Genomic DNA, 27880 nt, shown 5'->3' on the forward strand with positions numbered 1-27880 from the left:
TTAAAAGATGACATCAATCCTTCTGGTACGAAAAGTAAAAGAAACAAAAACTCGTAAACCGCCAACCTCCCAACCCCTCCCTCGCACAAAAGCTAACAGGTCACCCAAACCGCCAGCCTATCAATCAGCAGCACAAAAGAATGAACGAGAACGCAAAAAAACTGAGAGGCCAAAATGAACTACAGTCCAGCATTTTGTGTGTATTACTTTGATTTCCAGCATCTGCAGATTTTCCATTGTCTATCTTACATTAACCCTTTCATTCCCAGGATCCTTCTCGTAAAATTTTACTGCACTTTTTTTTAAAAAAAGTGTTTTTAATGTTGGTCTTAATCCACTTCAAAGTAACTCATCAACCCACAGCAACATCCAGGGGCAGAGTAAGCAAGAAAAAGTCATAAAAGCACATGGTCAGTCTCTTCCCCAACACCCAAGAATAAACCTGTCATTCACTATTTTCCCCAGAGTCTGGGGAAGTCATCGCGTCGGATTGAAAGGACAGTGAAGCAATCATTTCTTTGACCAACTGAGTGAAAAGCAGAACAATTACACTGTGGGTGACAAAGAATAAAAACGCAAACCATCTGCTGCTTTCGCTCTGGAATATTAAACAAACTTCTGAACCACTTCGGAAAGACCTGTGCACAGGAGTCCCACACAGAGAATCAGGTCTCACAGACCACAAGATGTGGAGCAGAATTGGGCCATTCAGCCCATCGATTCTCTTCCACCATTCAATCATGGCTGAGTATTTTCAGCCCCATTCTCCCACCTTCTCCCCTATAAACTCCACACTAATTCAAAACCTATCCATCACTGACTTGCATTCAAAACTCAAAGAAATTTATCATCGAAGTACATACAACGCCAATAAAAAAGTATTCACCCCTCTTGGAAGTTTTCATGTTTTGTTGTTTTACAACATTGAATCACAGTTGATTTAATTTGGCTTTTTTTTTATACTGATCAACAGAAAAACTCACATCAAACTGAAAACAGATCTCTAGAAAATGACCAAAATTAATTACAAATGTACAACACAACATAATTGATTGCATTAAGTATACACCTTCAATATCACACATCAATTCATCACTGGTGGAGCCAATTGGTTTCAGAAGTCACAATTAGTTAAATGGAGATCAGCTATGTGCAGTCAAGGTGTTTCAGTTGATTGTAGTAAAAATACATGTGACCAACTGCTGGTGAGTCAGTATCCTGGCAAAAACTACACAACAACAAAAGAATACTCCAAACAACTCAGACAAGATTATTGAAAATTGTAAATAAAGACCAGAACTATTTAAACTAAAAGAAGACAAATCATGCAAATAATAAAAAGTAAATAAATAATAACAAAGTAAATACTAAGGAAGAGATGCAGAGTCAATGAAAGCAGGTCTACAAGCTGTGGAATCAGTTCAGTGTAGCTGAGTAAAGTTATTCAAACTGGATCATGAGCCTGATTGACATGCAATGACTTGATCTGCACAGCCCTTTGTGGAAACAACTGGCAGGCTCTGCTATTATAGTGCCTGGGTATATACTGACCCACCAACTGATCAGACAAATCACAAAGGGCAGGAAAAAAAACCACCTTGTAAAACCTCAAGGTCAATTAGAAATCCCACAGAATGTCAGATCATCAGGTCAAACACAGCAAGGAGACCACCACATTATTATCACCTATCATCCATGCAGATTTGGAAGAAATGCTGAAAGTATCAAGAATGCAGCTGGTGTTAAGGTGGGGTCCATCAGCCAGGAGTGGCTAGGTAGCAGTACCACAGACTGAGCTGGCCAAGACTTGAATCAATGGTGCAAACACCACCACTTACACACATGCTCTACACCAGCTCACATGACCAGCACGGGCCAGCACCCAGATAATTGGTGTTTACAGATATTGAAGGAGAAATAAAATATTGACATATAAAACAATGCAAACAGATCTTTTGCATCCATTGTAACCTCGAGAACTGGACCTACAACAAGGGTTTAGCAATCACGGACAAGGATTCTGGGAGGATTGTTCAGACCATCCATGGCTGCTCACTGTTTTCCCAAGCCTGAAAAAAGGTTACTTTGGTCAAAGACCCAAGGCGAATGGGTCTGGATCACAATTCAGACTTCCCTCAAACCAGTCATTAAGCACAGCAGGTTAATGCACAAAGAAAAAGAGCCAATGCACTCATGTCTGCGGCTCACACTTACCGACTTTGAAATTTGTTGTTTCCAGCGTGGGGCAAGTAAAGAGTCGGGGAAACACCATGTAGATAGGTATGGCCAAACCTTGGCAAACATTGCCATCAGCTATCTGGATGTTCTGAATTTCTGTGGCATCTCTGGCGTAACCTTCAGCACAACCTAATGAGATTATTGGAGAAGTTAGTTGGGAATAGAAGCCTTGGATTTCCATAATGTCAAAAACACTTAAGAACTATTAAGTACTGCACAAAAGTCAGAGAGAGAGACATAGAAATAAAATGTGCCTAAGACTTTCGCACAGTCCTGTAGTAATTTGTATTGCTCTGTTTAGCTGCCGCATATAAAAAACATAATTCTTGACATATGAATAATAATAAACCTGATTATGATATGTGTCTTTATGTGAACTGAGAAGGGGCAGGGAACAGGAAGCACCAGAGACACATTCTGTAATGATCCATAAACCAATTGTTTGGAATTAAGTGACATTTCCTGGTGTCTCTGACCTGGGCGTGTCTACACCTGTGCAAGCCCCCCATCCCAGGCATTCCTCCTGACACCAGCCCCACAACACCCTCACCATTCCCAACACCCTTTGCTCATGCCAGATTTAGAAACCCATTGCTCACTCCACGGTGACAAATACAGTACTGTGCAAAAGTCTTAGGCACCCTAGCTATATCTCAATATAGATCTAGATCTATCCCTCCATAGATTTAGATATATCTCAATATACTGTGTATCTAGATACCTTGATATGTACATGCAATTGTAAGAACAAGTTTGTGAACCTTTTGCAATTACCTGGTTTTCTGCATTACTCATAAAATATGGTCTGATCTTCATCCAAGTCACATAATAGACAAACACAATCTGCCTAAACTAATAACATACAATCATACTTTTTATGTCTTTATTGACATTGTTTAATCATTCAGTCTAGACTGGAAAAGTATGTGAACCTTTGTATTTAATAACTGATAGAACCTCCTTTATCAGGTTTATCATCACTGGCATGTGACATAAAATTTGTTAACTTAGCAGCAGCAGTTCAATGCAATATGTAATATAGAAGAGAGAAAAAATAAAATAAAAATAAGTAAATCAATTACAGTATATTAAATACATCAAAATATGTGCAAAAACAGAAATACTGTATATTAAAAAAATGAGGTGGTAACCACGGGTTCAATGTCCATTTAGAAATCAGATGGCAGAGGGGAAGAAGCTGTACCTGAATTGCTGAGTGTGTGCCTATAGTGCTGAGCTATAGTCGATGAACAGCATCCTGACATAGGTGTTTGTGTTGTCCAGGTAGTCTGAAGCCATGTGGAGAGCCATTGAGATTGTGTTTGCCATTGCAGGGCATCCTCAAGGGTGAAGGTGAACAGCCGGAAGTGGTAGTGCATGTCGGTGCAAATGGCATAGTGAAGAAGAGGAAAGAAATTCTGCAGCGTGACTTCAGAGAACTCAGAAGGCTGAAAAGCAGGACCTCCAGGGTGGTAAACACAAAGTACACTGCAGACGCTGTGGTCAAATCAACATGTACAAAAGCTGGATGAACTCAGCAGGAAGGGTTGAAGGGTCCTGAACTGACAAAGGGTCTCTGCCCGAAACGTTGACTGTTCTTTTCAACGGTTGCTGCCCGACCTGCTGAGTTCATCCAGCTTTTGTACCTCTAGGGTGGTTATCTCCAGTTTGCTTCCAGTTCCTCGTGCTGGTGAGGGCAGGAACAGGGAGATATGGGATCTCAATGTGTGGCTGAGGAGCTGGTGCGGGAAACAGGGTCTGAGATTCTTAGGCCACTGGGATCTGTTTTGGGGTAAGGATGAATTGTATAAAAGGGACGGGTTGCACCTTAATGGGGGGGGGGGGGGTGGAGACCAGCATTCTGGCAGGCAGGTTTGCCTAAAACCTACACGGGTGTGCTTAAACTAATAAGTGGGGGGAGAGACGAACTGGAAATATAAGGATGGAGTTAAAGGGAAAGAGAGAATAAGAAAAGTTAAAAAGGACAACAGAATTAAAGGGGCAGAAAGCTCAGGAAGGGATCGGAGAGTATGGCCAAGTGCAATAGGGATCGATGTGAGAAGTGAGGGGAGTAATAGATTAAAAGTATTATATATGAATGCACGAAGTATAAGAAATAAAGTGGATGAGCTTGAGGCTCAGTTGGAAATTGGCAAGTATGATGTTGTAGGAATAACAGAGACATGGCTGCAAGAGGACCAGGGCTGGGAAGTGAATATTCAAGGATATACATCCTATCAAAAGGACAGACAGATGGGCAGAGGGGGTGGGGTGGTTCTGCTCATGAGGAATGAAATTCAGTCCCTTGCGAGGGGTGACATAGAATTAGGAGATGTAGAGTCAGTATGGATAGAACTGAGAAATTGTAAGGACAAAAAGACCCTAATGGGAGGTAGCTACAGGCCCCAAAATAGAAGCCTGGATATAGGGGGCAAGTTGAATCAAGAGCTAAAATTAGCATGTCACAAAGGTAATACTACGGTTGTAATGGGGGATTTCAACATGCAGGTAGACTGGGAAAATCAGGTTGGTACTGGACCCCAAGAAAGGGAGTTTGTGGAGTGCCCTCGAGATGGATTCTTAGAGCAGCCTGTACTGGAGCCTACCAGGGAGAAGGAAATTCTGGATCTAGTGTTGTGTAATGAACCAGATTTGATAAGGGAACTCAAGGTAAATGAGTTATTAGGAGGTAGTGACCATAATATGACTGAAAAGTTTTAATCTACAATTTGAGAGGGAGAAGGGAAAATCCTAAGTGTCAGTATTACAGTTGAACAAAGGGGACTCTGGAGCCATGAGGGAGGAGCTAGCCAAAGTTGACTGGAAGGATGCCCTCCCAGGGATGACAGTGGAACAACAATGGCAGTTATTTCTGGGAATTACACAGAAGGTGCAGGATCAGTTCATTCCAAAGAGGAAGAAAGATTTTAAGGGGAGTAAGGGAGTGACCGTGGCTGACAAGGGAAGTCAAGGACAGTATAAAAATAAAAGAGAAGTATAACATGGCAAAGATGAGTGGGAAACTACAGGATTGGGAAACTTTTAAAGAGCAACAGAAGATTACTAATAAGGCAATACAGGGAGAAAAGATGAGGTACAAGGGTAAGCTAGCCAAGAATATAAAAGAGGATAGTAAAAGCTTCTTCAGGTATGTGAAGAGGAAAAAATTAGTTAAGACCAAAGTTGGGCCCTTGAAGGCAGAAACGGGTGAATTTATTGTGGGGAACAAGGAAATGGCAGACGAGTTGAACAGGTACTTTGGATCTGTCTTCATTAGGGAAGACACAGACAATCTCCCAGATGTAATAGTGGCCAGAGGACCTAGGGTAACGGAGGAACTGAAGGAAATTCACATTAGGCAGAAAATGGTGTTGGGTAGACTGATGGGACTGAAGGCCAATAAATCCCCAGGGCCTGGTGGTCTGCATCCCAGGGTACTTAAGGAGATGGCTCTAGAAATCGTGGAAGCATTGGTAATCACTTTACAATGTTCTATAGATTCAGGATCAGTTCCTGAGGATTGGAGGATAGCTAATATTATCCCACTTTTTAAGAAAGGAGGGAGAGGGAAAACAGGAAATTATAGACCAGTTAGCCTGACATCAGTGGTGGGGAAGATGCTGGAGTCAATTATAAAAGATGAAATAGCGGCTCATTTGGATAGCAGTAATAGGATTGGTCTGAGAAAGTGTGGATTTATGAAGGGGAAATCATGCTTGACTAATCTTCTGGAATTTTTTGAGGATGTAACTATGAAAATGGACAGGGAGAGCCAGTGGATGTAGTGTACCTAGACTTTCAGAAAGCCTTTGATAAGGTCCCACATAGGAGATTAGTGGGCAAAATTAGAGCACATGGTATTGGGGGTAGGGTACTCACATGGACAGAAAATTGGTTGGCAGCCAGGAAACAAAGAGTAGGGATTAACGGGGCCTTTTCAGAATGGCAGGCAGTGACTAGTGGGGTACCACGAGGCTTGGCGCTGGACGACAGCAATTTACAATATACATTAATGATTTCGATGAGGGGATTAAAAGTAACATTAGCAAATTTGCAGATGACACAAAGCTGGGTGGCAGTGTGAAGTGTGAGGAGGATGTTAGAAAAATGCAGGGTGACTTGGACAGGTTGGGTGAGTGGGCAGATGCAGTTTAATGTGGGTAAATGTGAGGTTATCCACTTTGGTGGCAAGAACAGGAAGGCAGATTACTATCTGAATGGTGTCAAGTTAGGAAAAGGGGAAGTACAATGAGATCTAGGTGTCCTTGTTCATCAGTCACTGAAAGTAAGCATGCAGGTACAGCAGGCAGTGAAGAAAGCTAATGGCATGTTGGCTTTCATAACAAGGGGAGTTGAGTATAGGAGCAAAGGGGTCCTTCTGCAGTTGTACAGGGCCCTAGTGAGACCACATCTGGAGTATTGTGTGCAGTTTTGGTCTCCAAATTTGAGGAAGGACATTCTTGCTATTGAGGGAGTGCAGTGTAGGTTCACGAGGTTGATTCCCGGGATGGCGGGACTGTCATATGTTGAAAGATTGGAGCGACTGGGCTTGTATATACTGGAATTTAGAAGGATGAGAGGGGATCTGATTGAAACATAAGATTATTGAGGGATTGGACATGCTAGAGGCAGGAAACATGTTCCTGATGTTGGGGGAGTCCAGAACCAAAGGCCACAGTTTAAGAATAAGGGGTAGGCCATTTAGAACGGGGTTGAGGAAAAACTTTTTCACCCAGAGAGTTGTGAATCTATGGAATGCTCTGCCTCAGAAGACAGTGGAGGCCAATTCTCTGGATGCTTTCAAGAAAGAGTTAGATAGAGCTCTTAAAGATAGCAGAATCAAGGGTTACGGGGAGAAAGCAGGAAGGGGGTACTGATTGTGGATGATCAGCTATGATCACATTGAACAGCGGTGCTGGCTCAAAGGGCCGAATGGCCTACTTCTGCACCTATTGTCTTTCAACAGAGCAATGTGCATTCCTGCCAAGAAGTTCAACTTTTGTTTCATCTGTCCATAGAAAGTCGTCCCAGAAGCGTCATGGAACATGCAGGTGGTCTTTTGTACATGAGGCGTGCAGCAATGGAGTTTTTTGGATAGCAATGGTTTTCTCCATAGTGTCCTTCCATGAACACCATTCTTGTTCACATAAACAGAGACTTTAGCAAGTTTGAGAGATTTCTGCAATTTTGTTACCCTTGGGTTCTTCTTCACCTCCTTCTGCATTGCATGTTGTGCTCTGGGTGGGATCTTTGCAGGAAGCCCACTCCCAGGGACAGTGGCAACAGTACTGAATTTCCTCCATTTGTAGACAATTTCTCGTACTGTGGACTGATGAACACTCAGGTCTTTAGAAATGCTTTCGTAGCCTTTTCCAGCCTCATGCATCTCACAATTCTCCTTCTAAGTTTCTCTCAAAGTTGTTTTGATTAAGGCATGGTGCATACAAAGATATCTTTCATGGGATGAGGAGGCTCTGTCAGTAACTTGGCTTTGTGTGTCTTTTTTTTAAAAATAGGGCAGGGGACCTTTACAATCCACATCTCCAATCTCATCTTACTGATCAGAATACTTGACTCCAAAACTGCTTTTGTAGAAGGCATTACCCCAGAGGTTTAAATACTTTATTGAATCTAGACTGCGATTGTTTCAATGGTGTACCCAGTAGTGATGAGAAATAGTACAAATTTTGAGACAGATTATGTTTGTCTACTATTGTGACTTCGATGAAGATAAGACATGTTATAAGTAATTAATGCAGAAAATCAGGTAACTGCAAAGGGTTCCAAACTATTTCTTGCAACTGTACATATGTCTAAAACTTTTGCACAGTACTATATAGCGAAAGAAAGACCATAAATTTCCACTTCTGTTTAATTATGAAACGCAAAACATGAGTAAACATTTTATAAATCAAAAATAAGCTAAAACACAACGTTCTACTCCTGAGTGTGATCTACAATCACTCCTGTCACACAGAACTCACCACAGGTTTCCACTCGCACCAGCTGGAGCTCAATGCTTTTGACAGGCACGTCCAGGTTCTCCACCACCAGCTCGCCAGTCAGTGGCTGGGTGATGATGCAGTTTGTTGAGTCGAGGCGGCCGCAGATCTTGAATCCAGGTAGTGGAGTTCTCTGGAAAGGAAGAGAAGAATTAAAATAAAGCCAGCAGGTTGAACAACCATGCAACACAGCCATCAAATCCAACGATTCACATTGTAGTTGGTGCTTAACTGATATCACCCAGAGCAACCCTGGGGAATCGACAACTGAATTCTTATTAGCCATACTATACTCCCACATGGCTTATATTCCATTAAGAATGGTTCATCCGTTCAAGGAACTTGTACATAAACCGACTATGGTAAGGTTAGATTAATAACATAGCAGAAAATTTTATCCTTTGGTAGCCTCACTCAGTGAGCACTTTATTAGGTACACCTGCTTGTTATTGAAAATATCTAAGCAGCCAGTCATGTGGCAGTAATTCAATGCATAAAAGCATTGATCAAGAGGTTCAGTTGTTCAGACCAAACATCAGAATGGGGAAGAAATGTGATCTAAGTGACTTTAACCCTGGAATGATTGTGGGTGCTGTGGAAGTTGCAGTAAGGTAAAGATAGCATAGGACAGTGTTAGTTGTCAAGACATTCAAAATAAGATCACTGGAGACATCTCTGTTTGCTCCAGACAAAATAGGCTGGGTTGACAGTAGCCGTGTGCACTCAAACCAGACAAATGAGGCCTCTGTAGTGAGACTTATCCGAGGAAGGTCCTTCTGGAGGCATACTGTCCCCTTACACAGTTGGGGTGCTGGAAACAGACAACATAAAAGTAAAAAGAGTAATGTGAAGCAATCCTTCAAAATATCATTGGCTATCCAATCGAAGTTTTGACAGACAACTCTATTGCGAATAAACTCTTCTTGGGCTTCCAGCTGGCTACAGGTATCGATTATAACCGACATTTCAATAAACAACTCTGCCTTCTTCATCAGGGATGGTCATGTCTAGTCCAGTGGTATTTATACCCCTGCAGTCAGTCCTTCCTGATTAATTAGTCCTCATCCAATCAGGTTTCTACTCTCCCACTTTGTTTACAAGAACTGGAACTCTTGTAAACAGTAATGCATGAGAGCTCACAGTATTGATGGAATTATTAACATAAATAGAGAATTCATTAACAGGCAAATAGATCATTTTCAGATTAGCAAACTGGAAATAGTAAGGTGCATAAGGATCAGTTCAGTGAGCTTGCCATTTACAATCAGTATGAGTTAAATGAATAGACAATTCTTGCCTAATTTGTTCACAATACAAATGTTTCATGGGGCACTTGAGGGGAGTTGGAGGGAGGGGAAGAAGAGAGGGAGCACCATTTGTGAAGATACAGATTATGCAGAAGTTATAGATAATGAGCTAGATTTTCCCTACTTTTCAAATTAAAATATACAAGAGTATCCACTTTGGCTGGAAAAACAAAAACAAAGAATGTTTCTTGAATGGGCAGAGACTACCAAACAAACACTGCTTATCTACAGCTATAACATATAATTTCCAAGGAAAATTTAGGCATGTAATTAAAGTATAAAAATAGCCAGATTCTGTTCCACAATAGAGGGAATTCGCAAGGTCCTCTTTACCTCCCTCCGCAACTGGATCCTTGACTTCCTCATCAGGAGATCACAGTTACTGTGGATCAGAAATAATACCTCCTCCTCGCTGACAAACAACACTGGCACATGTCAAGGATGCGTGCTTTGCACACTGCTCTGCTCTCTCTACACCCATGACAATGCTGCTAGGTACTGCTCAAACACCATCTATAAATTTACTGATGACATCTATTATTGGCAGAATTTCAGAAACTGACGAGAAGGTGTCCGGGAGTGAGAGAGATCAGCTGGTTGAGTTGTGTCGCAACAACCACCTTGCACTCAACTTCAGTAAGAACAAGGAATTGATTGTGGACTTCAAGATGGGAAGTCAAGGGAACACACATCAGTCTTCATAGAGGGATCAGTACAGTGGAAAGGGTGAGCAATTTCATGTTCCTGGGTGTCAACATCTCTGACAATCTATCTCAACATATTGATGCAATTATAAAGAAGGCACAACAGCGATATATTTCAGTAGGAGTTTAAGGAGACTTCGTATGACACTGAAGACTTGCAAATTTCTACAGATGTACCATGGAGAACATTCCAACTAGTTGCATTACCACCTGGTATGGAAGGGCTACTAACGGGCACTAGCCTCCCCAGCTAGGTGATGCCACAGAAAAGCAGCATCCACCATTAAGAAGCACCATCACCAGAGCATGCCCTATTCTCATTACTACCACCCAGGTACAGGAGCTTAATGACGCATATTCAATGTTTTAGGAGTAGCTTCGTTCCGTCCCCCAACAGATTTCTGAATGGCCAATGAATCTCTCTACACTTCTGCAAGTTTTGTTTTGTTCTTTTTGGAATACTTAATTTTTAAAACTATAAATTCTGATTGTAACATATTGTTTTTTCTATTATGTACTGCTGCTGCAAAACAACAAATTTCATAACCTGACTCTGAGAATGTTGACCTCCATATTTTGCAGGATGGCAGAGGAAAATATTTATATTGCAAACAGTGAAATGGATTACTAGATTGATTCTGGCATGAAGGAACATCTTATGGATACAAGACAGGAGGAGCCCTCAAAACTGACCTGTTATTCAATACGATCATGACTGATCTGTCCCGGACTGCCAATTCTCATGCCAATTTCCAAAAGCCCTCAAATCTTTTATTTAAAAAACTATCTACTTCATACATAGCATTCTGAAATGCCCTGGTCTCTACAAGGTGTTGGGGAATTAATTCCAAAGATTCATCACCCTCCGAGTTCTAATACAACTCTGCAACAGTTCTAGTACAGTGGCATGAGGACCTGGTCCATGCAGCAACTGAGGCAGCGCAGCTTCCCCACCACTGAACCAGTGAATCAGACTTGCAGTACTCTACATTACCAATATTCAACAAGGTCTTATGATTCACCTCCTATTGGCAATTTGCACAGATTCCTCAGTAATGTCAAGCCTATTTATGGCCAAATACCTAAAGGCAAATGTTACGATAGCAATACTGTAATTGCAAAATAAAACAACATACTGAAGACACAGAGGGAGGGACAAATTTGTATCACCTCAGGTAGAAATTCACCCTCCATTATATTAATTGTCCACAACTGTTGAACTCAACTTATGAAAGGAAATGGAACAAAATTTCAGCAGCAGAGCTGAATGTTCATCTGTTATAACAATAATTGATGCACATAATTGAGGACATTTTACCTTTCCAGATCGTTAATGGGCAGATCATCAGGCTCTTGAACAAAAGCGGATAACTACACTCCACTTCACTTGCCCCATCATTGATCTCACTTTCAATGACCATCTCATTATCTCATGGTCTTCTTCTTTATTGCTAATTATTTATAACTGTATTCACACATTTTGTTGCCTCCTGCACTCTGGTTGATCTTTCACTGATCCTGTTATAGTTACCATTCTACAGATTTGCTGAGTTTATCCACAATAACATAAATCTCAGGGCTGCATATGGTGAAGTATACAAGCTACTTTGAACTTTGATGGCTATATGCAGAGTTTTTTTGCCTTTGATTTTTGTAGGAAATGATTCTTACAACAGACAGCCATCATATTACAGCAGCATGACAGCCAAACATTGGTTTCAATAACCTGTCATAACAATGCTTGAATTACTACACTATACACTTTTATATTCTTCGCTCTAATTTATCGAAGCTTCAAGCTCAGTATTTTAAAGGTTAGTTGTCTCAACATGAAATGTGTAGGATATGGCATCATCTATTAACTATACTGTGGGTTAATATGGCAGATAACCTTGTCATTATAATTGAATTCACAACATCAATATTGTTTCACAATTGTTAGTGAAGCAGTAAAGTCTGCTTAAAGCATTTTACCTCCTTTCACATAAAATCAATTGTTTAGAACATTTTGCTTTCCTTGCCCCTAGTGAGGGTGCTAATCCATCTATTACTGTTACAGCAACAGGCCGCTTTCTCAAGCCATCGGCTCAGTACAATCATGGACAATTTCTCTTATACATTCCTCATAACACCAGGAAGCTAGCTTGCAATAGCAACATCCCATGCATTTTTAGCTACTCTCGACAACTATACATTAAAATTAACATGTGCAAAGACACACACTTTATTAAATACTTTGCATACTTAATAAAGTAGCCAGTGAGTGCGTGTTCATGATCTTCTGCTGCTGTAGCCCTTCACAGTTCTTTGTGTATTCAGAGATGCCCTTCTGCACACCACTATTGTAAGGTGAGTTACTATCATCATCCGTTCTCCTGACCCTCTTGATATCCACAGAACTGCCACTCACTGAATGTTTTTTGTTTCTTTTTGGCACTACTCTGTAAAATCTAGAGACTATTGTGTGTGTGAAAGCACCTTGTTTGGCACCAACACTCATTCCAGTCACTTAGATCACATTGCTTCCTCATTTTGATGTTTGATCTGAACAACAAATAAATCTCCTGACCATGCCTGCATGCTTTAATGCACAGAGTTCCTGCCACACGATTGGCTGATCAGACATATGCATTAATGAGGTGTATCTAATAAAGTGAGGTGAGATTTCCAAGGCAGCACTTGACCAATATGGACATGGTGGTCCTTCACCTTTCTTCAACTCTGGTGCATTACTCACCTCAGGTCATTAGTTTTTACTAACCACAGGGAACAGGTTTGCTCTGTGCTTTGAGTACCTCTGCCATTATCCACCAGGAGAGAGCTAGAGCCATGCAACCTGGTCTGATGTCTCCTCCAGTCGGGACAGCAGTTAACACGTCAATCCAAGGAACCAAAAAAGAATGAGTGATATTTTCTACCAGAAATGTGAGCTTTCTTGCCAGTTTTTTCGAAACAAGTCTCATGGCCATTTTAATCATAGAAAATATTTTAAACTTAAAACTTCCACCAAACCTAGTTTCTGATTCAGAACTTGCAGACTACTTTTTAATTTTGATTAACACTGCTTAATCTCACAACTTTTATACATGTTTTTTTTATCATGGGCAGCATCAGAATCAGATTTAATGTCACTGAGATTTGCTTTTGTATGGCATCAAGGGCATGTTCAAAAAGCATTGCTTCAAAAAGACAGCAAATATCATTAATGCTCTCCATCGCTCAGGACATGCTCTCATCTTATTACCACCACCAGAGAGGAGGTACAGGAGCCTGAAGACACACATTCAACATTTTAGCAACAGCTCCTTCCCCTCTGCCATCAGATTTCTGAATGGTCCACAAACAATACCTCACTATTTTTGCTCTTTTGGCACTACTTTGCAAAAATATTTATTTCATAATGTAGTGTATAGCACTGTACTATAGTAATTTTATATACTGCATTGTTCTGCTGCCACTAAAAAATCGTGACATATATGAGTGATGATAAACCTGATTCTGATATGGGTCTCTGTTGTCGATTGAGAGCAGGAAGGTGGCAGGGAGAGGGGAATCAAGGTTGGGAAAGAGGAAGGGGGAGGGGAGGGAGCAGGATGCACCAGAGAGACAATCTGTCATGATCAATAAACCAATTTTTTGGAATCAAATGACCTTGCCTGGTGTATCGGAGCTGGGGATGTCTGCACCTACACCACCTTGCAATCCCAGCACTCCTTCTCTGCCACCTGTCTCAAACCCCTCCCGCAGTGCTCCACCCTTCACCAATCCCAACATCCTTCGCTCCTGCCAAGTTTACAAACATGCTTTCTGCTCATTGACAAATACTGTACTACTGCCGTAAAACAAATTTCATGACACAGTGATATTGTAGCTGACTAATTTAATATACACGTTGTCACACTATTACAGCGCCAACTTCAGGGTTAATAAGCTGTGGGCCTGCTCACTGATATGATGACATATTTCACTGTAGTTTCAATGTGCATGTGACAATTAAAGCTAATCTAATCTTTAACCTGACTCCAAAGGAAGGGACAAATCAAATCGAACAATGTTGCAACCTGAACCACAGTATAATTGAAATAAGAACGAGTTCTTGTATATCAAATTAAAGCTGGCAACACAAGGAAATGTAATAGGAAGCTACCACTAATTGATCACCAATTTAAAATCCATTTTGTGCTTACAAATTCAACTGAGACAAAAATCATGAAAGATTTAATTACTAAGTCCCAGGACGGCAAAACTGCAAAAGGTTATTTGCAAACAGCAGCTGGAACGTCACTGAGTGTGAACACAAATTTAACAGAGGAAATCATTTTTGAGACATTGGAATTCTCCCACTTTTAAGTAGTATAATGCCATAAAACAGATTTGTATCAGTCAGTTATTCTGTTAATGTCTGCATTGAAGCATCTGGAAAATCAAGGCCAGCACAGTAATCTGTGTCACAACATGAATAAAAAACGTACATGGCTATTAAGATGGAACCAAAAAATTGACAACATGACCACAGATAGAAAGGTTCATTTGTGGATAACTGTTAAGTTTTTGCTTCTTTCAACTTGATCTTGAGATTGCATCCTGAGATAATTACAATTTCTACCACTGCCGTTCAATCAAGTGAATAATCTAGTGATCTAATCTCTAGTCTCTGATTAAAAAATGGTTAGATTTCAAGGTTGTGAGAAACTGATCAACCATACACTTACTTTGTGCCTCGCTGATGACCAAGAGCCCAATAACATGTTTTCACCACAAATAAATTGAAATGTTGTTGCTTCCATTTCACTTTCTTTAACCCCAATCACTTTGCAAATCTGTTTCCCGGCAAAGCTGCAAACCCCCCCAATCCCCAGCTCTTACCAAACATGCAGCTCACCTCTCGAACATTTTGCAGGGATTCAGGGGTGATGCTGAAATCCACCGGGGTGGGGGTTAACTTCCCTTTCTGAGGCTTTAAAAGAGAAAATCATTAAAAACACTTAAAAGGGGCAATCAAAGATATTATGTTTATCCACTAATCTGCGAGAAAAAAAATTAAAGCTCAAAACGCTTATGCTATAATGCCATCAGTTCTCTGCTCATTTACCTTTCAGTATGCTATCCCAGTAGATGTAGTACCAAACCATCCTAAAACCAGACAAGCCACAAAAACTCTTTTATCATTACTATTTTTTCAGTTAAAGTTATCGTTACTTGTATCAAGATTTTATCTGAACAAGTCTAAGACCACTGAAAGTATTTTTCTTCTTTTTATTTAGAGATTCAGTACAGTAACAGGGCCTTGCTGCCCAATGACTCTGTGCTGCCTAATTACACCCATGTGACTAATTCGGCTACTAACCCATATGCCTTTGGAAAGTGGGAGGAAACCAGAGCACCTGGTAGAAACCCATGCATTCACAGGGAAAATGTATAAACCCCTCACAGAGAGCAGTGGAACTGAAACTGTGTTGTCAGCGTTGTAATAGCATTAAGCTAACCACTAAGCCACCACTGTTTCCATATTTTGTAACTTGTTACTTTCTCCCTCTCACCCTATTTGGTGTTGGGATCTAATTCCCAATCGAGAGTGATTGCTTCACTTGATTGATTATACACTGCATTTTTGATTATTTTTGTCCATTATGTCTGAGAAACAGAAAACCTACAGCACAATACAGGATCTTCGGCCCACAATGCTGTGCCGAACATATACTTACTTTAGAAATTACCCAGGGTTACCCACACCACTCTATTTTTCTGAGCTCCATGTACCTGTCCAAGAGTCTCGTAAAAGACCCTATTGTATCCTCCTCCACCACTGTTGCCAGCAGCCCGTTCCACGCACTCATCACTCTCTGCATAAAAAACTTACCCGACATCTCCTCTGTACTTACTTCCAAGTACCTTAAAACTGTGCCCTCATGTTAGCCATTTCAGTCCTGGGAAAAAGCCTCTGACTATCCACACGATCATTGCCTCTCATCACCTTATACACTTCTATCAAGTCACCTCTTATCCTCCGTCGCTCCAAGGATAAAAGGTTGAGTTCAAACTATTCTCATAAGGCATATTCCCCAATCAACATTCTTGTAAATCTCTTCTGCACCCTTTCTATAGTTTCCACATACTTCCTGTAGCGAGACGACCAGAACTGAGCACAGTACTCCAAGTGGGGTCTGACCAGGGTCCTATATAGCTTTAACATTACCTCTTGGCTTTTGAACTCAATCCCTCAACTGATGAAGGCCAATGTACCGTATGCCTTCTTAACCACACAGTCAACCTGCACAGCAGCTTTGAGTGTTCTATGAACTCCAAGATCCCTCTGATCCTCCACACTGCCAAGAGTCTTACCATTAATACTATATTCTGACATCGTATTTGACCTCCCAAAATAAACCACCGCACACTTATCTGGGTTGACTTCCATCTGCTACTTCTCAGCCCAGTTTTGCATCCTATCAATGTCCCACTGTAACCTCTGACAGCCCTCCACACTATCCACAACACCTCCAACCTTAGTGTCATCAGCAAATTTACTAACCCAACCCTCCACTTCCTCATCCAGGTCATTTATAAAAATCTCAAAGGGTCCCAGAACAGATCCCTGAGACACACCACTGGTCACCAACCTCCACGCAGAATATGACCCGTCTACAACCACGGAGATGTCAGGGGTAAGTTTTTTTTATGTAGAGAGTGGTGAGTGCGTGAAATGGGCTGCTGGCAACAGTGGTGGAGGAGGATGCAATAGGGTCTTTTACGAGACTCTTGGACAGGCACATGGAGCTCTGAAAAATAGAGTGGTGTGGGTAACCCTGGGTAATTTCTGTGAGCAAGCCAATTCTGGATCCACAAAGCAAGGTCCTCTTGGATCCCATGCCTCCTCTCAATAGGCCTGGTGAGAGGTCTTTATCAAATGCCTTGCTGAAATCCATATATACTGCTCTACCTTCATCAAAGGGGTGGCGCGTGGCCAAGTGGTTAGGGTGTTCGACTAGCGACCTGAAGGTCGTGAATTCGAGCCCAGCTGAGGCAGCATATGTGTCCTTGAGCAAGACACTTAACCACACAATGCTCCAGTCTACCCAGCTGAAAAATGGGTACTGGTAAAAAACAAATACTGGGGGTCAACCTCTCGATAGACTGGCATCCTATCCGAGGGGTAGGGGTGGGGGTGGGGGGGGGGGGGCAAGTCTCGTGCTCTCAGTCACTTCACACCACAGAAACCGGCACAAGCACCGGCCTGATGAGCCACAAAGGCTCGGGACAGACTTTGACCTTCAACGTGTTTAGTCACATCCTCAATCAGGCTCATAAGGCACGACTTGCCTTTGACAAAGCCATGCTAACTATTCCTAATCATATTCAAATGTTCATAAATGTTCACAAACCCTGCCTTGCAAGATCTTTTCCAACTTACCAACCACTGAAGTAAGACTCACTGGTCTATAATTTCCTGGGCTTTCTCTACTCCCTTTCTTGAAGAAGAGAACATCATCTCCAAACCTCCAATCCTCTGGAACCTCTCCCGTCCCCATTGATAATGCAAGGATCATTGCTAGTAGCTCAGCAATCTTCTCCCTTGCCTCCTACAGTAGCCTGGGGTATATCTCGTCCAGTCCCAGTGACTACTCCAACATTATGCTTTCCAAAAGCTCCAGCACATAGTCTTTCTTAATGTCTATGTGCTCAAACTTTTCAGTCCACTGGTCACCCTTATAATTGCCAAGGTCCTTTTCGTAATGAATACTTTGCTTCAGTATTCACTAAGTACCCCTGCTAACTCCTCGGGTTCCATACACACTTTTCCACTTTCACACTTTATTGGTCCTATTCTCTGAAGTATTATCCTCTTGCTCTCCACATACTTGTAGAATGCCTTGGGGTTTTCCTTAATCCTACTCACCAAAGCCTTCTCATGGCCCTTCTGGCTCTCCTAATTTCATTCTTAAGCTCCTTCCTGCTAGCCTTACAACGTTCTAGATCCCTATCATTACCTAGTTTTTGAATCTTTCATAAGCTTTTCTTTTCTACCTAACTAGATTTTCAACAGCCTTTGTACACCATGGTTCCTGTACCCTACTATCCTTTCCCTCTCTCAATGGAACGTACCTATGTACAATGCCACGCAAATATCCCTTGAACATTTGTCACATTTCTGCCTTATAATTTCCCTGAGAATATCTGCTCCCAATTTATACTTTCAAACTCCTGCTTGATAGCTTCATATTTCCCCTTACTCCAATTAAATGTTTTTCTAACTTGTCTGCTCCTATCCCTCTCCAATGCTATAGTAAAGGAGATAGAATTGTAATTACTTCTCCAAGAAGCTCTCCCACTAAGACACCCAACACCTGACCAGGTTCATTTCCCAATTCCAGATCAAGTACAGCCTCTCCTCTTGTAGGCTTAACTACATATTGTGTCAGGAAACCTTCCTGAACACACCTAACAAACTCCACCCCATTTAAACCCCTTGAAATTAAAATCTCCCAACATGACAACCCTGTTATTATTGCACCATTCCACAATCTGTCTCCTTATCTGCTCCATGATGTCCTTGTTACTATTGGCTGGTCTATAAAAAACACCCAGTAATGACCCTTTCCTGCTCCAAACTTCCACCCACAGGGACTCTGTATACAATTCTTCCATGACTTCCTCCTTTTATGCAGTCATGACACTATATCTGATCAACAGTGCCACACACCCACCTCTTTTGCCTCCCTCCCTGTCCTTTCTGAAACATCTAAAGCCTGGCACTCTAAGTAACCATTCTTGCCCCTGAGCTGTCCAAGTCTCTGTAATGGCCACAACATAATCGCTCCACGTACTGATCCATGCTCTAAGCTCATCTGCTTTGTTCGTGATACTCCTTGCATTAAAATAGACACATTTCAAACCATCAGCCTGAGCACATCCCTTCTCTATCACCTGCCTATCCTCCCCTCACACTGTTTACAAGCTTTCTCTATTTGTGAGCCAAACGCTCCTTCCTGTCTCTTCAGTTCGATTCCCATCCCCCAGTAAAACTCTCCCCAATAGCCTTGGCAAACCTCCCCGCCAGGATATTGTTCCCCCTCAGATTCAAGTGCAACCCATCCTTATTGTGCAGGTCACACCTGCCCCCAAAAAGGTCCCAATGATCCAGAAATCCGAATCCCTGCCCATCCTCCACCTCTATTCCTATACTCAGGGTCGCCAGCACAGGCAGTAATCCTGAGATTACTACCTTTGTGGTCCTGCTTCTCAGCTTCTGTCTGACCTCCCTGTACTCTATTTCCAGGACCTCCTCTCTTTTCCTACCCATGTCACTGGTACTAACATGCACCACAGCCTCTGGCTGTTCACTTTTCCACTTCAGGATATTGTGGATGCAATCAGAAACATCCTGGACCCTGGCACCTGAAAGGCAAACAACCATCCGTTTCTTTCCTACGTCCACAGAATCACCTGTCTGACCCCCTGACTATAGAGTCCCCTATCACTGCCGTCATCCTCAACCACATGTGAATCAAACAGCAGCTATCTCCCATAAGGTCCCACCAGCTTAAGTTTTTAAAAATCTGAATGTATGCTCTGTAAAAGCTGATTCATCCTCTGGTGTTTTCAAAAACCAGATTTTCACTTACCAAGGAATAGACAATAAATTCACAGTTCTTCACCAAATCCTTCGCAAGGAGTGGTCGTCGCATGTCACACCGAAGTGTGTACTGAAAGAAACAAAATATAAATACACCTGAGCTTAATCCCAGTCGGAGAGAAGGGCGGTGAGGGAAACAGATCTACCAGGCACACATTTCAGAAAGTAATATTCCAGATCAGCAAGTTTACTCCCTGCTTATCAGTGGAAATGCAAGGTTGCAGAAAGTCATAAAGTCTTTTGTCAAATCTTTGCTTCAGGTAGCAGCCCACAAAGGAAGGCAAATAAATACTTATTAAGGACCAGGAAATTTGAAATACAGGCTCCATCACAGGAGACCTGCAACACTGGATTATCAAAACAGAAGAAAACCACTGAGATTTAAAAAAAAGACATCTCCAAATTAGCTTCAGTAATCCTCCATGTTTACTTTGCTGATGACACTGCTGTTCTATAACTTAAGTAAATTTCAAGAAACAATTGAAACCAGTAGCAAATACAATTATAAAGGCAAGCAGGACATTTCCCTCCAGTAATATCAATTTAGTAACCGCAACAGTGCAGCCCAAGTTTAATGCAATTTCACAGGTCTTATTTTAGAGCGACATGAACAATCAGGTGAGACAAACCAAGTAAACAGAATACCAAGTGAACTTAAATCAACTACACATTCATCAAGTCCATTATACAATATTAAAAGGATTAATGTGAAATTAATTTGGAGACGAGAACTAGGAATAATTTGCTCAGGGAAAATGAATGTGCTACCTCATTGATCAAGGTAGCATTAACTAATAAAATGTTTATCAACCTGAGTAAAGTCAGTCACATTGTCATTCACATTATTACTTTCCTCAACAGATGAACCAATACACCCTTGTATGTAGGGCGCCAAAAGAAAATGCCATGAGTCTACATCCAAACAAAAAAAAATTTTCAGAAAATCACATACAACTTGCTGGGGGAGCTCAGCAGGACAAGCAATATCAATGGAAAGGAATAAAGAGCCGACGCTTTAGGCCGTGACCCATCATCAATCCCGATGAAGGGTTTCTCCCTGAAGCATCGACTTTTCCCTGTAGCTTTCCACAGATCAGGGTTCTCAATCTTTCTTTATTCCATGGACCCCAACCAGTAACCAAGGTGGTGTGTGGGCCCCAGCTGGGAACCCCAGCCAGAGATGCTGCCTGACCTGCTCAGTTCCTACAGCATTTTGCATGTGTTACTCTGGATTGACATCTTTCAGAAGTTCCTATTTATTTGTTAAACTAAATCCAATCTGCTCCAACAAATGAGAATAAAAGATTCAATGGATTTTTTTCACGAGTCAATCTTAATTGACAAGTATTTATCTGATTTTTGGACCCAGCTGTGAGTATACTACCTGTCTTGCTTCATTTCCAAAGGTTAATTAGCTGTGAGCCATAAAACATTTTGAAAGTCTTGAAATGAATAAAAGTAAATTTTAGTCTCATTTTATTGCCCATTTATTACCATGCATCTCAGCAGTAAATTAGTCTGCATCAATTTGAATTAGTCAGATAAAATCAGCAAGAAGTAGTCTTGTGTCGAATAACAGAGTGCTCTCCACTTCCATGAACTTCAAAGCTCGAGGTCTATACATCAAGAAGTAACGTGCCGTGAGGCTTTAAACAAGCCGACGTGGACATTAAAAACTCAGCTAATTATAACAGGTGGGAAGAAAGACTGATCAAATGGAAATCAAATTTCTAATCACCCAATCATATGGCAGCAAATGAATACATAAAAGCATGCAGACCCCATGGTAAAATTCTACCCTACCCTCAAATTTACCCAGTCCATTTCCAACATCTCCCAAACCTTTGTCAATCTCACAGTCTCAGTCTCTGGAGACAGGTTATCAACTGATGGCTTGATAAACCCCCAGACTCTCACAGATACCTGGACTATACCCCTTCCCATTCTTACTTGTGAGAAATACACCATCCCCTTCTCTCAATTCCTCCGTCTCCACCTCATCTGCTCTCAAGACGAGGCTTTTCATTTCAGAACAAAGGAGATGTCCACCTTTTCAAAGAAAGGGGCTTCCCTTCCTCTTCCATCAATGCTGTCCTCAACCGTATCACTTTTATTTCACACGTCTGGTCTTACTCCATCCTCCTGCAACCCCACAGGGACAGAGTTCCTCTTGACCTCACCTACCACCCCACCAGCCTCCAAGCCCAGCACACAATTTCCTAGAACTTCCGCCATCTCAAATGGGATCCAGCACCAAACACATCATTCCCTCCCCCACTTCCTGCTTTCCACAGGGATTGCTCCTATGTAACCCTTGTCCTTTCGCCCCTCCCCACTGATCTCCCTACTGGCACTTATCTTTGCAAGCTGAACAAGTGCTACACCTGCTCCTACACCTCCTCCCTCACTACCATTCAGGGCCCCAAACAGGTGAGGCAACACTTCCCTGAGTCTTTTGGGGTCATATACTGTGTTCAATGCTCCTGATGTGGCCTCCTGTATATTGGTGATACCCGAAGTAGATTGGGAGACCATTTCGCCGAGCACCTACGTCCCGTCCGCTCCCCTACTGTCATGATGAGGGCACACTGAGGTTGGAAGAATACCTTATATTCCCTCTGTGTAGCCTCTAACCTGATGGCATGAACATCGATTTCTCCAACTTCCGGTAATGTCCCCCACTGGCCCTCTCCTTCACCAGTCCCCATCCCCTTTTCCCTTTCTCACCTCATCTCCTTGCCAGCCCATTGCCTCCCTCTGGTGTCCCTGCCCCCTTTTCTTCCATGGTCTTCTATCCTCACCCATAAGACTCCCCCTTTGCCAGCACTATATCTCTTTCACCAATCAATTTCCCAGTTAATTACTTCATCCCTCCCCACCACCAAGTTTCACCTATCACACCTTGCTTTCCTCTCTCCCCTCACCCACCTTTTAAACCTGCTCCTCATGTTTCTTTTCTCCAGTCCTGCCAGATTCTCCGTCCAAAATGTCGACAGTACTTTTTTTTCCATAGATGCTGCTTGGACTAAGTTCCTCCAGCATATTGTGTGAGAGACATGGTCAAGAGGTTCAGTTGTTATTCAGACCAAACATCAGAGTGGGGAAAATGTGTGATCCAAGTGACTTTAATGTAGAACTTTGAACTGAAAGGGCTACAGCAGCAGAAGACCACAAGCGTACAATCAGCAGCCAATTTAATAAGAAGTGGCCAATGACTGCACTAATAAAGTGCAAGAACAGGCAGCTAAAGGGTGGGAGGGATTAAGGAAGGCTGTTAACTTATTAGAAAGTACGTTCTGTACAGTATTATTTGTCTGTGACTTGTTAACACTTGTTAGTCCTTTCATTAGCTCTATTTTGCATTTTATTTGACTCAATAATTCCTTAGTCATTTTAGCGTGGCAGGAATGAAGCCATTGCGAGCTTGATTTTCTTCCTCCAAAATCTTTGCACAACCTTGTCATGTGATCAAGTTGCACAAGACTCCAGTCATTGGAAGGGAAAATTGGACCAAATGCAACTTTCCCGATTATCATCCATCTTCAATACCGCAAGCTACAATCACCTTAAAGCTTTGAGTGCACAGTAGAAAAGCCTCATCCCGTCCACTACCATATCCTTGCCCCATCAGACAAGGTGAATGCTGATCCTGCAATAATCAATTGTGAGAATGCTGAAAGTTGATCCTTTTACAAAACATGGTGTTGTTCACATACCTGTATATTTACAAAGACCCCATGGTATGTCTCGTAGAGGACTTTACTGCCTTTGACTTTCAGTGGGAATTCAAAAGGGATTTCTGTCCGGCCACTGGGAAGTTTCCCTGCCTTGACTACTTCTATATTATTGCTGATAAGCTGGATAGGCTAGCAAAGAAAACAAATGCAAACGTTAAAATCTGAAGGTGAGTTGAACCAAATAAATTGAGGGATAAAACTGAAAATATGTTTGTTCATTCATTACATGCCGTGTCGTATGACTTGGGCGATCATGGTCTTTGCGTGATCGTGATCATTCTTGGCAAATTTTTCTACATAAGTGATTTGCCATCACCTTTTTCATCACCCCAGCCATCATCAACACTCTCCAAAGATTGTCTGCCTGGCATCAGTGGTCGCATAACCAGGACTTGTGAACCCGTGAGAGCAGGCGGTGAATATCACATAACCACCTGTGGATTAAGCAGGTGCTACGCCTTACCCAAGGGTGACCTGCAGGCTAGTGGAAGGAAGGAGTGCCTTACACTTCCTTTGGTAGAGATGCATCTCCACCCCACCACCCTGGAAATATGAAACCCAAGGGGAAAAAAAGGTCTAAGAAGACTTCTTACCAGATCTCGAAATGAGAATACCTGAAGTTGCAAAGAAAAGAAGGGATGCAGAGAACAAATAGTCAAATGATAGTGTGAAAACCAAATAACGCAAATAATAGTGAAGCCACTTGAGTGACAGTAGTGAAAGATTGTTCATGCTGGAAATTTGAAGTAAAATAGTTATGCTGGAACCGGAGATAGATTGCAAATGCTAGAATCTGGAACAAAATATAAACTGCTGGAGAAACATGAGCAGCATCTGTGGAGAGAATGGAATAATCAATGTTTTGATAGGTTGCATCAAGGACAGAGTGGGGGTGCGGGCTGGGAGAGGTGAGACAGATGCTAGAAGGTAGACCGAGGAAGGGTGACAGATGGTGGACAGATTGCGTTTAGTAGGGAAAGGTAGATTTATGAGACAGAGGAAGATAGATGATAGATGGAGTCAGACAATATTAAAAAAAAAAGGCAGATTAAGCAAGGTGGAGAAAGGAGGTTAAAGGTGGAGACAGTCAGCAGAGGATAATAAGGCATGTAGTAATGACAATAGACCAATACTTTGGAGGTCAGAACTTCAGCTTCCAGTATTGTCACAATAGATTGTGACATTGAATTATTTCTCTTTGATAATATATAGGTACTGTATAAACTACCAAACTACAATTAAAAACCCAATTATTGCAAAGTTCAAAGTAAATTATCAAACTGCATACGTGTCACCATGTACAACACAGATTACTTTTCTTGCAGGCGTACTCAACAAATTCATAACAGAATAATAACCATAATCGAATCTATGAAAGACTGCACTAACTTGGGCATTCAAGCAATGTGCAAAAGGCAACAAACTGCACAAATACAAAAAAGGAATAATAGTAAGCAATAAATATAGAAAATTTGATTGACGCTAGTCTTCATGCATCAATATTCATCAGGAACAAAGTCTGAGTACTTTAACTCTATCCAGGCCCACATCACGCATAACTTGTAACATTAAGGACAGTTGAGGCATATTAATCAATGTAAAGTACAGGATAGCAGATTATTGAAGCAGAGTACTCAGAAATACTGCTGGTTCAGTATCTGGCTCACCAGTAACATTTGCCATGCTCCTGATTTCTATCTTCCTCTTCTACTCATTGGGGGTCAGGGTTCCCCTACACTTACTTGTTTCAATGGAATATTTATTTTTTAAAGATCTCAAACGTGGCATAGAAAATCTACTAGTCCAGCACCTGCAATGTCACAAGCCTGCTAAATTGATCAATTTTCTGAGAAAAAGTATCACACCCAAAACATTGACCTGGTACAAATCAGAATTTCCATAGTCCCAGTATCTTATCCTTTCATCTCACAGTATGCTGTCTCATTGAACACTATTACGAGTAATTGTTATCCTGTGCCAAATATTTCCACCTGGTTCTTGGGTTTCAGGTAGTCTAGATCTTTTGGGAGGGTTGTGGGAGGATTGAATTTAGGAAACAAAAGCTTATCATGCAAACATTTCATGAAATTCCAGACTCAAAATACACTGACTCTTCAACTACTTGCCCAATCACGCAAAATATAGTGGATTCTGGTTAATTGGGACAACCCTTAAAGAACTAAAATCGAGACAAGAGCTGGGATCTCCTTTGTTGATTTTTGATACTGTGCTGCTTAACTGGGACATGAGATTGCTGCCAAACAGTCTCTGACTAGTGTCAGTCGTGTGCACTTGTGTGTCCATTAGGCAATACACCGTGCTTAAAGCAAACAGGTCTTCAACAGCGTCAGGTGCATATGCTTGTGCTATGCTATTCACTTGGGCTGACCGATGCCGAATTCAAGAACAGTGATTATGACACTACTTCACGCCGGAAGGCAATGAAGGTAGTCCATTATTTGCTCTAGATGTCTGCGCTGATTTTCTTCATTTACAGTCAAAAGACTGTCAGCACAGTTGGTGGAAAAGTACATGGCTGGAAGGGGTATGGAAGCCTATAGTCTGGGTGCAGGTCAATAGGACTAGGCAGCATAATAGTATGTAGCTTGGAGTAGATCGGGCTGAAGGATTTGTTAGTGCTGTGGTGTTCTATGACTTCATTCAGGGAACCAACAGACCTGTGACAAAGTAACTTTGACTGACCAACGTTCTATCTTTCCTCACAAAAACACTTGAGGTGAGTCACATACTTTTTCACTATCTGGCATCTGTATTTTTAAAGTAGTGAGGAAGAGATACATCTCTAGCAAAGGAGGTAGAAGGCTCTCCTTCCCTCCACTAGCCTGCAGGTCGCCTCTGGCAAGGTGTAGCATAAGCTTAGTCCCTAGTCAGGGTTATGTGAAGCCATGGCAGCAGGTGGTGGATGGTTGTATGAGCAGATGGTGCAGTTCTAAGTCCTGGTTAAGTGACCACTGACACCAGGTAAACAATCTCTGAAGAGTATTGATAATGGTCGGGGTCACTTGTCTCGTAAAGGCAGTGCCCAGAAGGTGGCAATGGCAAACTACATCAGCAGAAGTATTTGCTAAGAACAATCATGGTCATAGAAAGACCATGATCACCCATGTGCGACACAGCACATAACAAAGGAATGGTATCCATATTATACAGTCGAGCCACTATCTATTTGGAGGATTACAAACACAAAAGACCAATCATATCATCTTCTGAAGAGAGTTGCACAGTTTGACGCTATGACAGTAATTCAGATTTTAATGCCAGAAAGTAACGAAACAAGTCCTTTTACAACATTCAGACAGATCTACACGCTGATCTCATTTAATAAAAGTGGAAAATAACAGAGAGCAGCTCACTTACTTTGACAGAATTGTAGAAAGCTTCAAACACACCAACGCTCTTTGCACTGAGCTGGAGGCTGACGGTTCCATCCATGGTCAGGGTGATACCCTGGTGCTGGATGGGTTCTTTACTGGATAAAATAATCACCCCAGACAGCGTTTCCTGCAACAACAAGATTACACGATCAAGAGTCCAGCTGATATGCAATTCAATGTACCACACACAGCTTAAATATTCATCAACTTGTGAAAACGTTTTGTTTTATTACAATGGGAAATACTTCTTGAATCATTTCAATGTAAAATTTTTGGGAACATTAAGAGCCCAAAAACAAGTATTAACTACCATATTGTAACATTAAGGTGTTGATTATTTAGAGATACAGTGTGGAACAAGCTCTTCTGACAAAACAAACCACACCAGCCAGCAATCCACATTTTTGTATTGTGATAGGAAACTGGAGCACCAAGAGGAAACCCACACATTCACAGGGTGAACATGCAACCTCCTTACAGATGGCTCTGGAATTGAACTTCGAAGTTCAGATCTCAAGCTGTAACAGCATCACATTGACTGCTAAGCTACCGTGATGCCCTAAGTTCTTCAAAATATAAGGGGAAGGGCGAGTGATTACCAGTTAGGAAGGCTTGTGGAGTTAAAGTAGAATTCAGGTCAGCCATGATCTAACTGAATGAGAGAACAGGGTCAAGGGAAGCTAAGCAGTCATCTTTTTGGCTCTTTATGCTCAAGTTGCATCTCCTAATACCTGGACTGCTTCTTATTGACAGCTACAAACAATTATGAGAATTAGAATCGAGTTTATTATCACTGTCATATATCACGAAATTTGCTTGTTTTGCGGCAGCAGTACAGTGCAATACATAAAATATACTATAAA

At 41.7% G+C, this 27880-nt stretch overlaps 1 protein-coding gene across 1 annotated transcript in view; it reads right to left on the reverse strand.

Moving 5' to 3' along the window:
• vps26c (VPS26 endosomal protein sorting factor C) overlaps positions 1 to 27880 on the reverse strand; it is a 37808-nt gene that overhangs the window by 1062 nt on the left and 8866 nt on the right. Inside the window, exons 2-7 of the mRNA XM_059968787.1 lie at positions 27001 to 27144; positions 23602 to 23751; positions 19875 to 19955; positions 15134 to 15208; positions 8223 to 8373; positions 2215 to 2367 (exon numbers count right to left, since the gene is read on the reverse strand). Of these exons, the coding sequence (XP_059824770.1) occupies positions 2215 to 2367; positions 8223 to 8373; positions 15134 to 15208; positions 19875 to 19955; positions 23602 to 23751; positions 27001 to 27144 (754 nt within the window). The remainder of the gene's footprint in view (positions 1 to 2214; positions 2368 to 8222; positions 8374 to 15133; positions 15209 to 19874; positions 19956 to 23601; positions 23752 to 27000; positions 27145 to 27880) is intronic.

This window comes from Hypanus sabinus, chromosome 4 (assembly GCF_030144855.1).
Source record: "Hypanus sabinus isolate sHypSab1 chromosome 4, sHypSab1.hap1, whole genome shotgun sequence".
In the NCBI taxonomy this organism is placed as follows: Eukaryota; Metazoa; Chordata; class Chondrichthyes; order Myliobatiformes; family Dasyatidae; genus Hypanus; species Hypanus sabinus.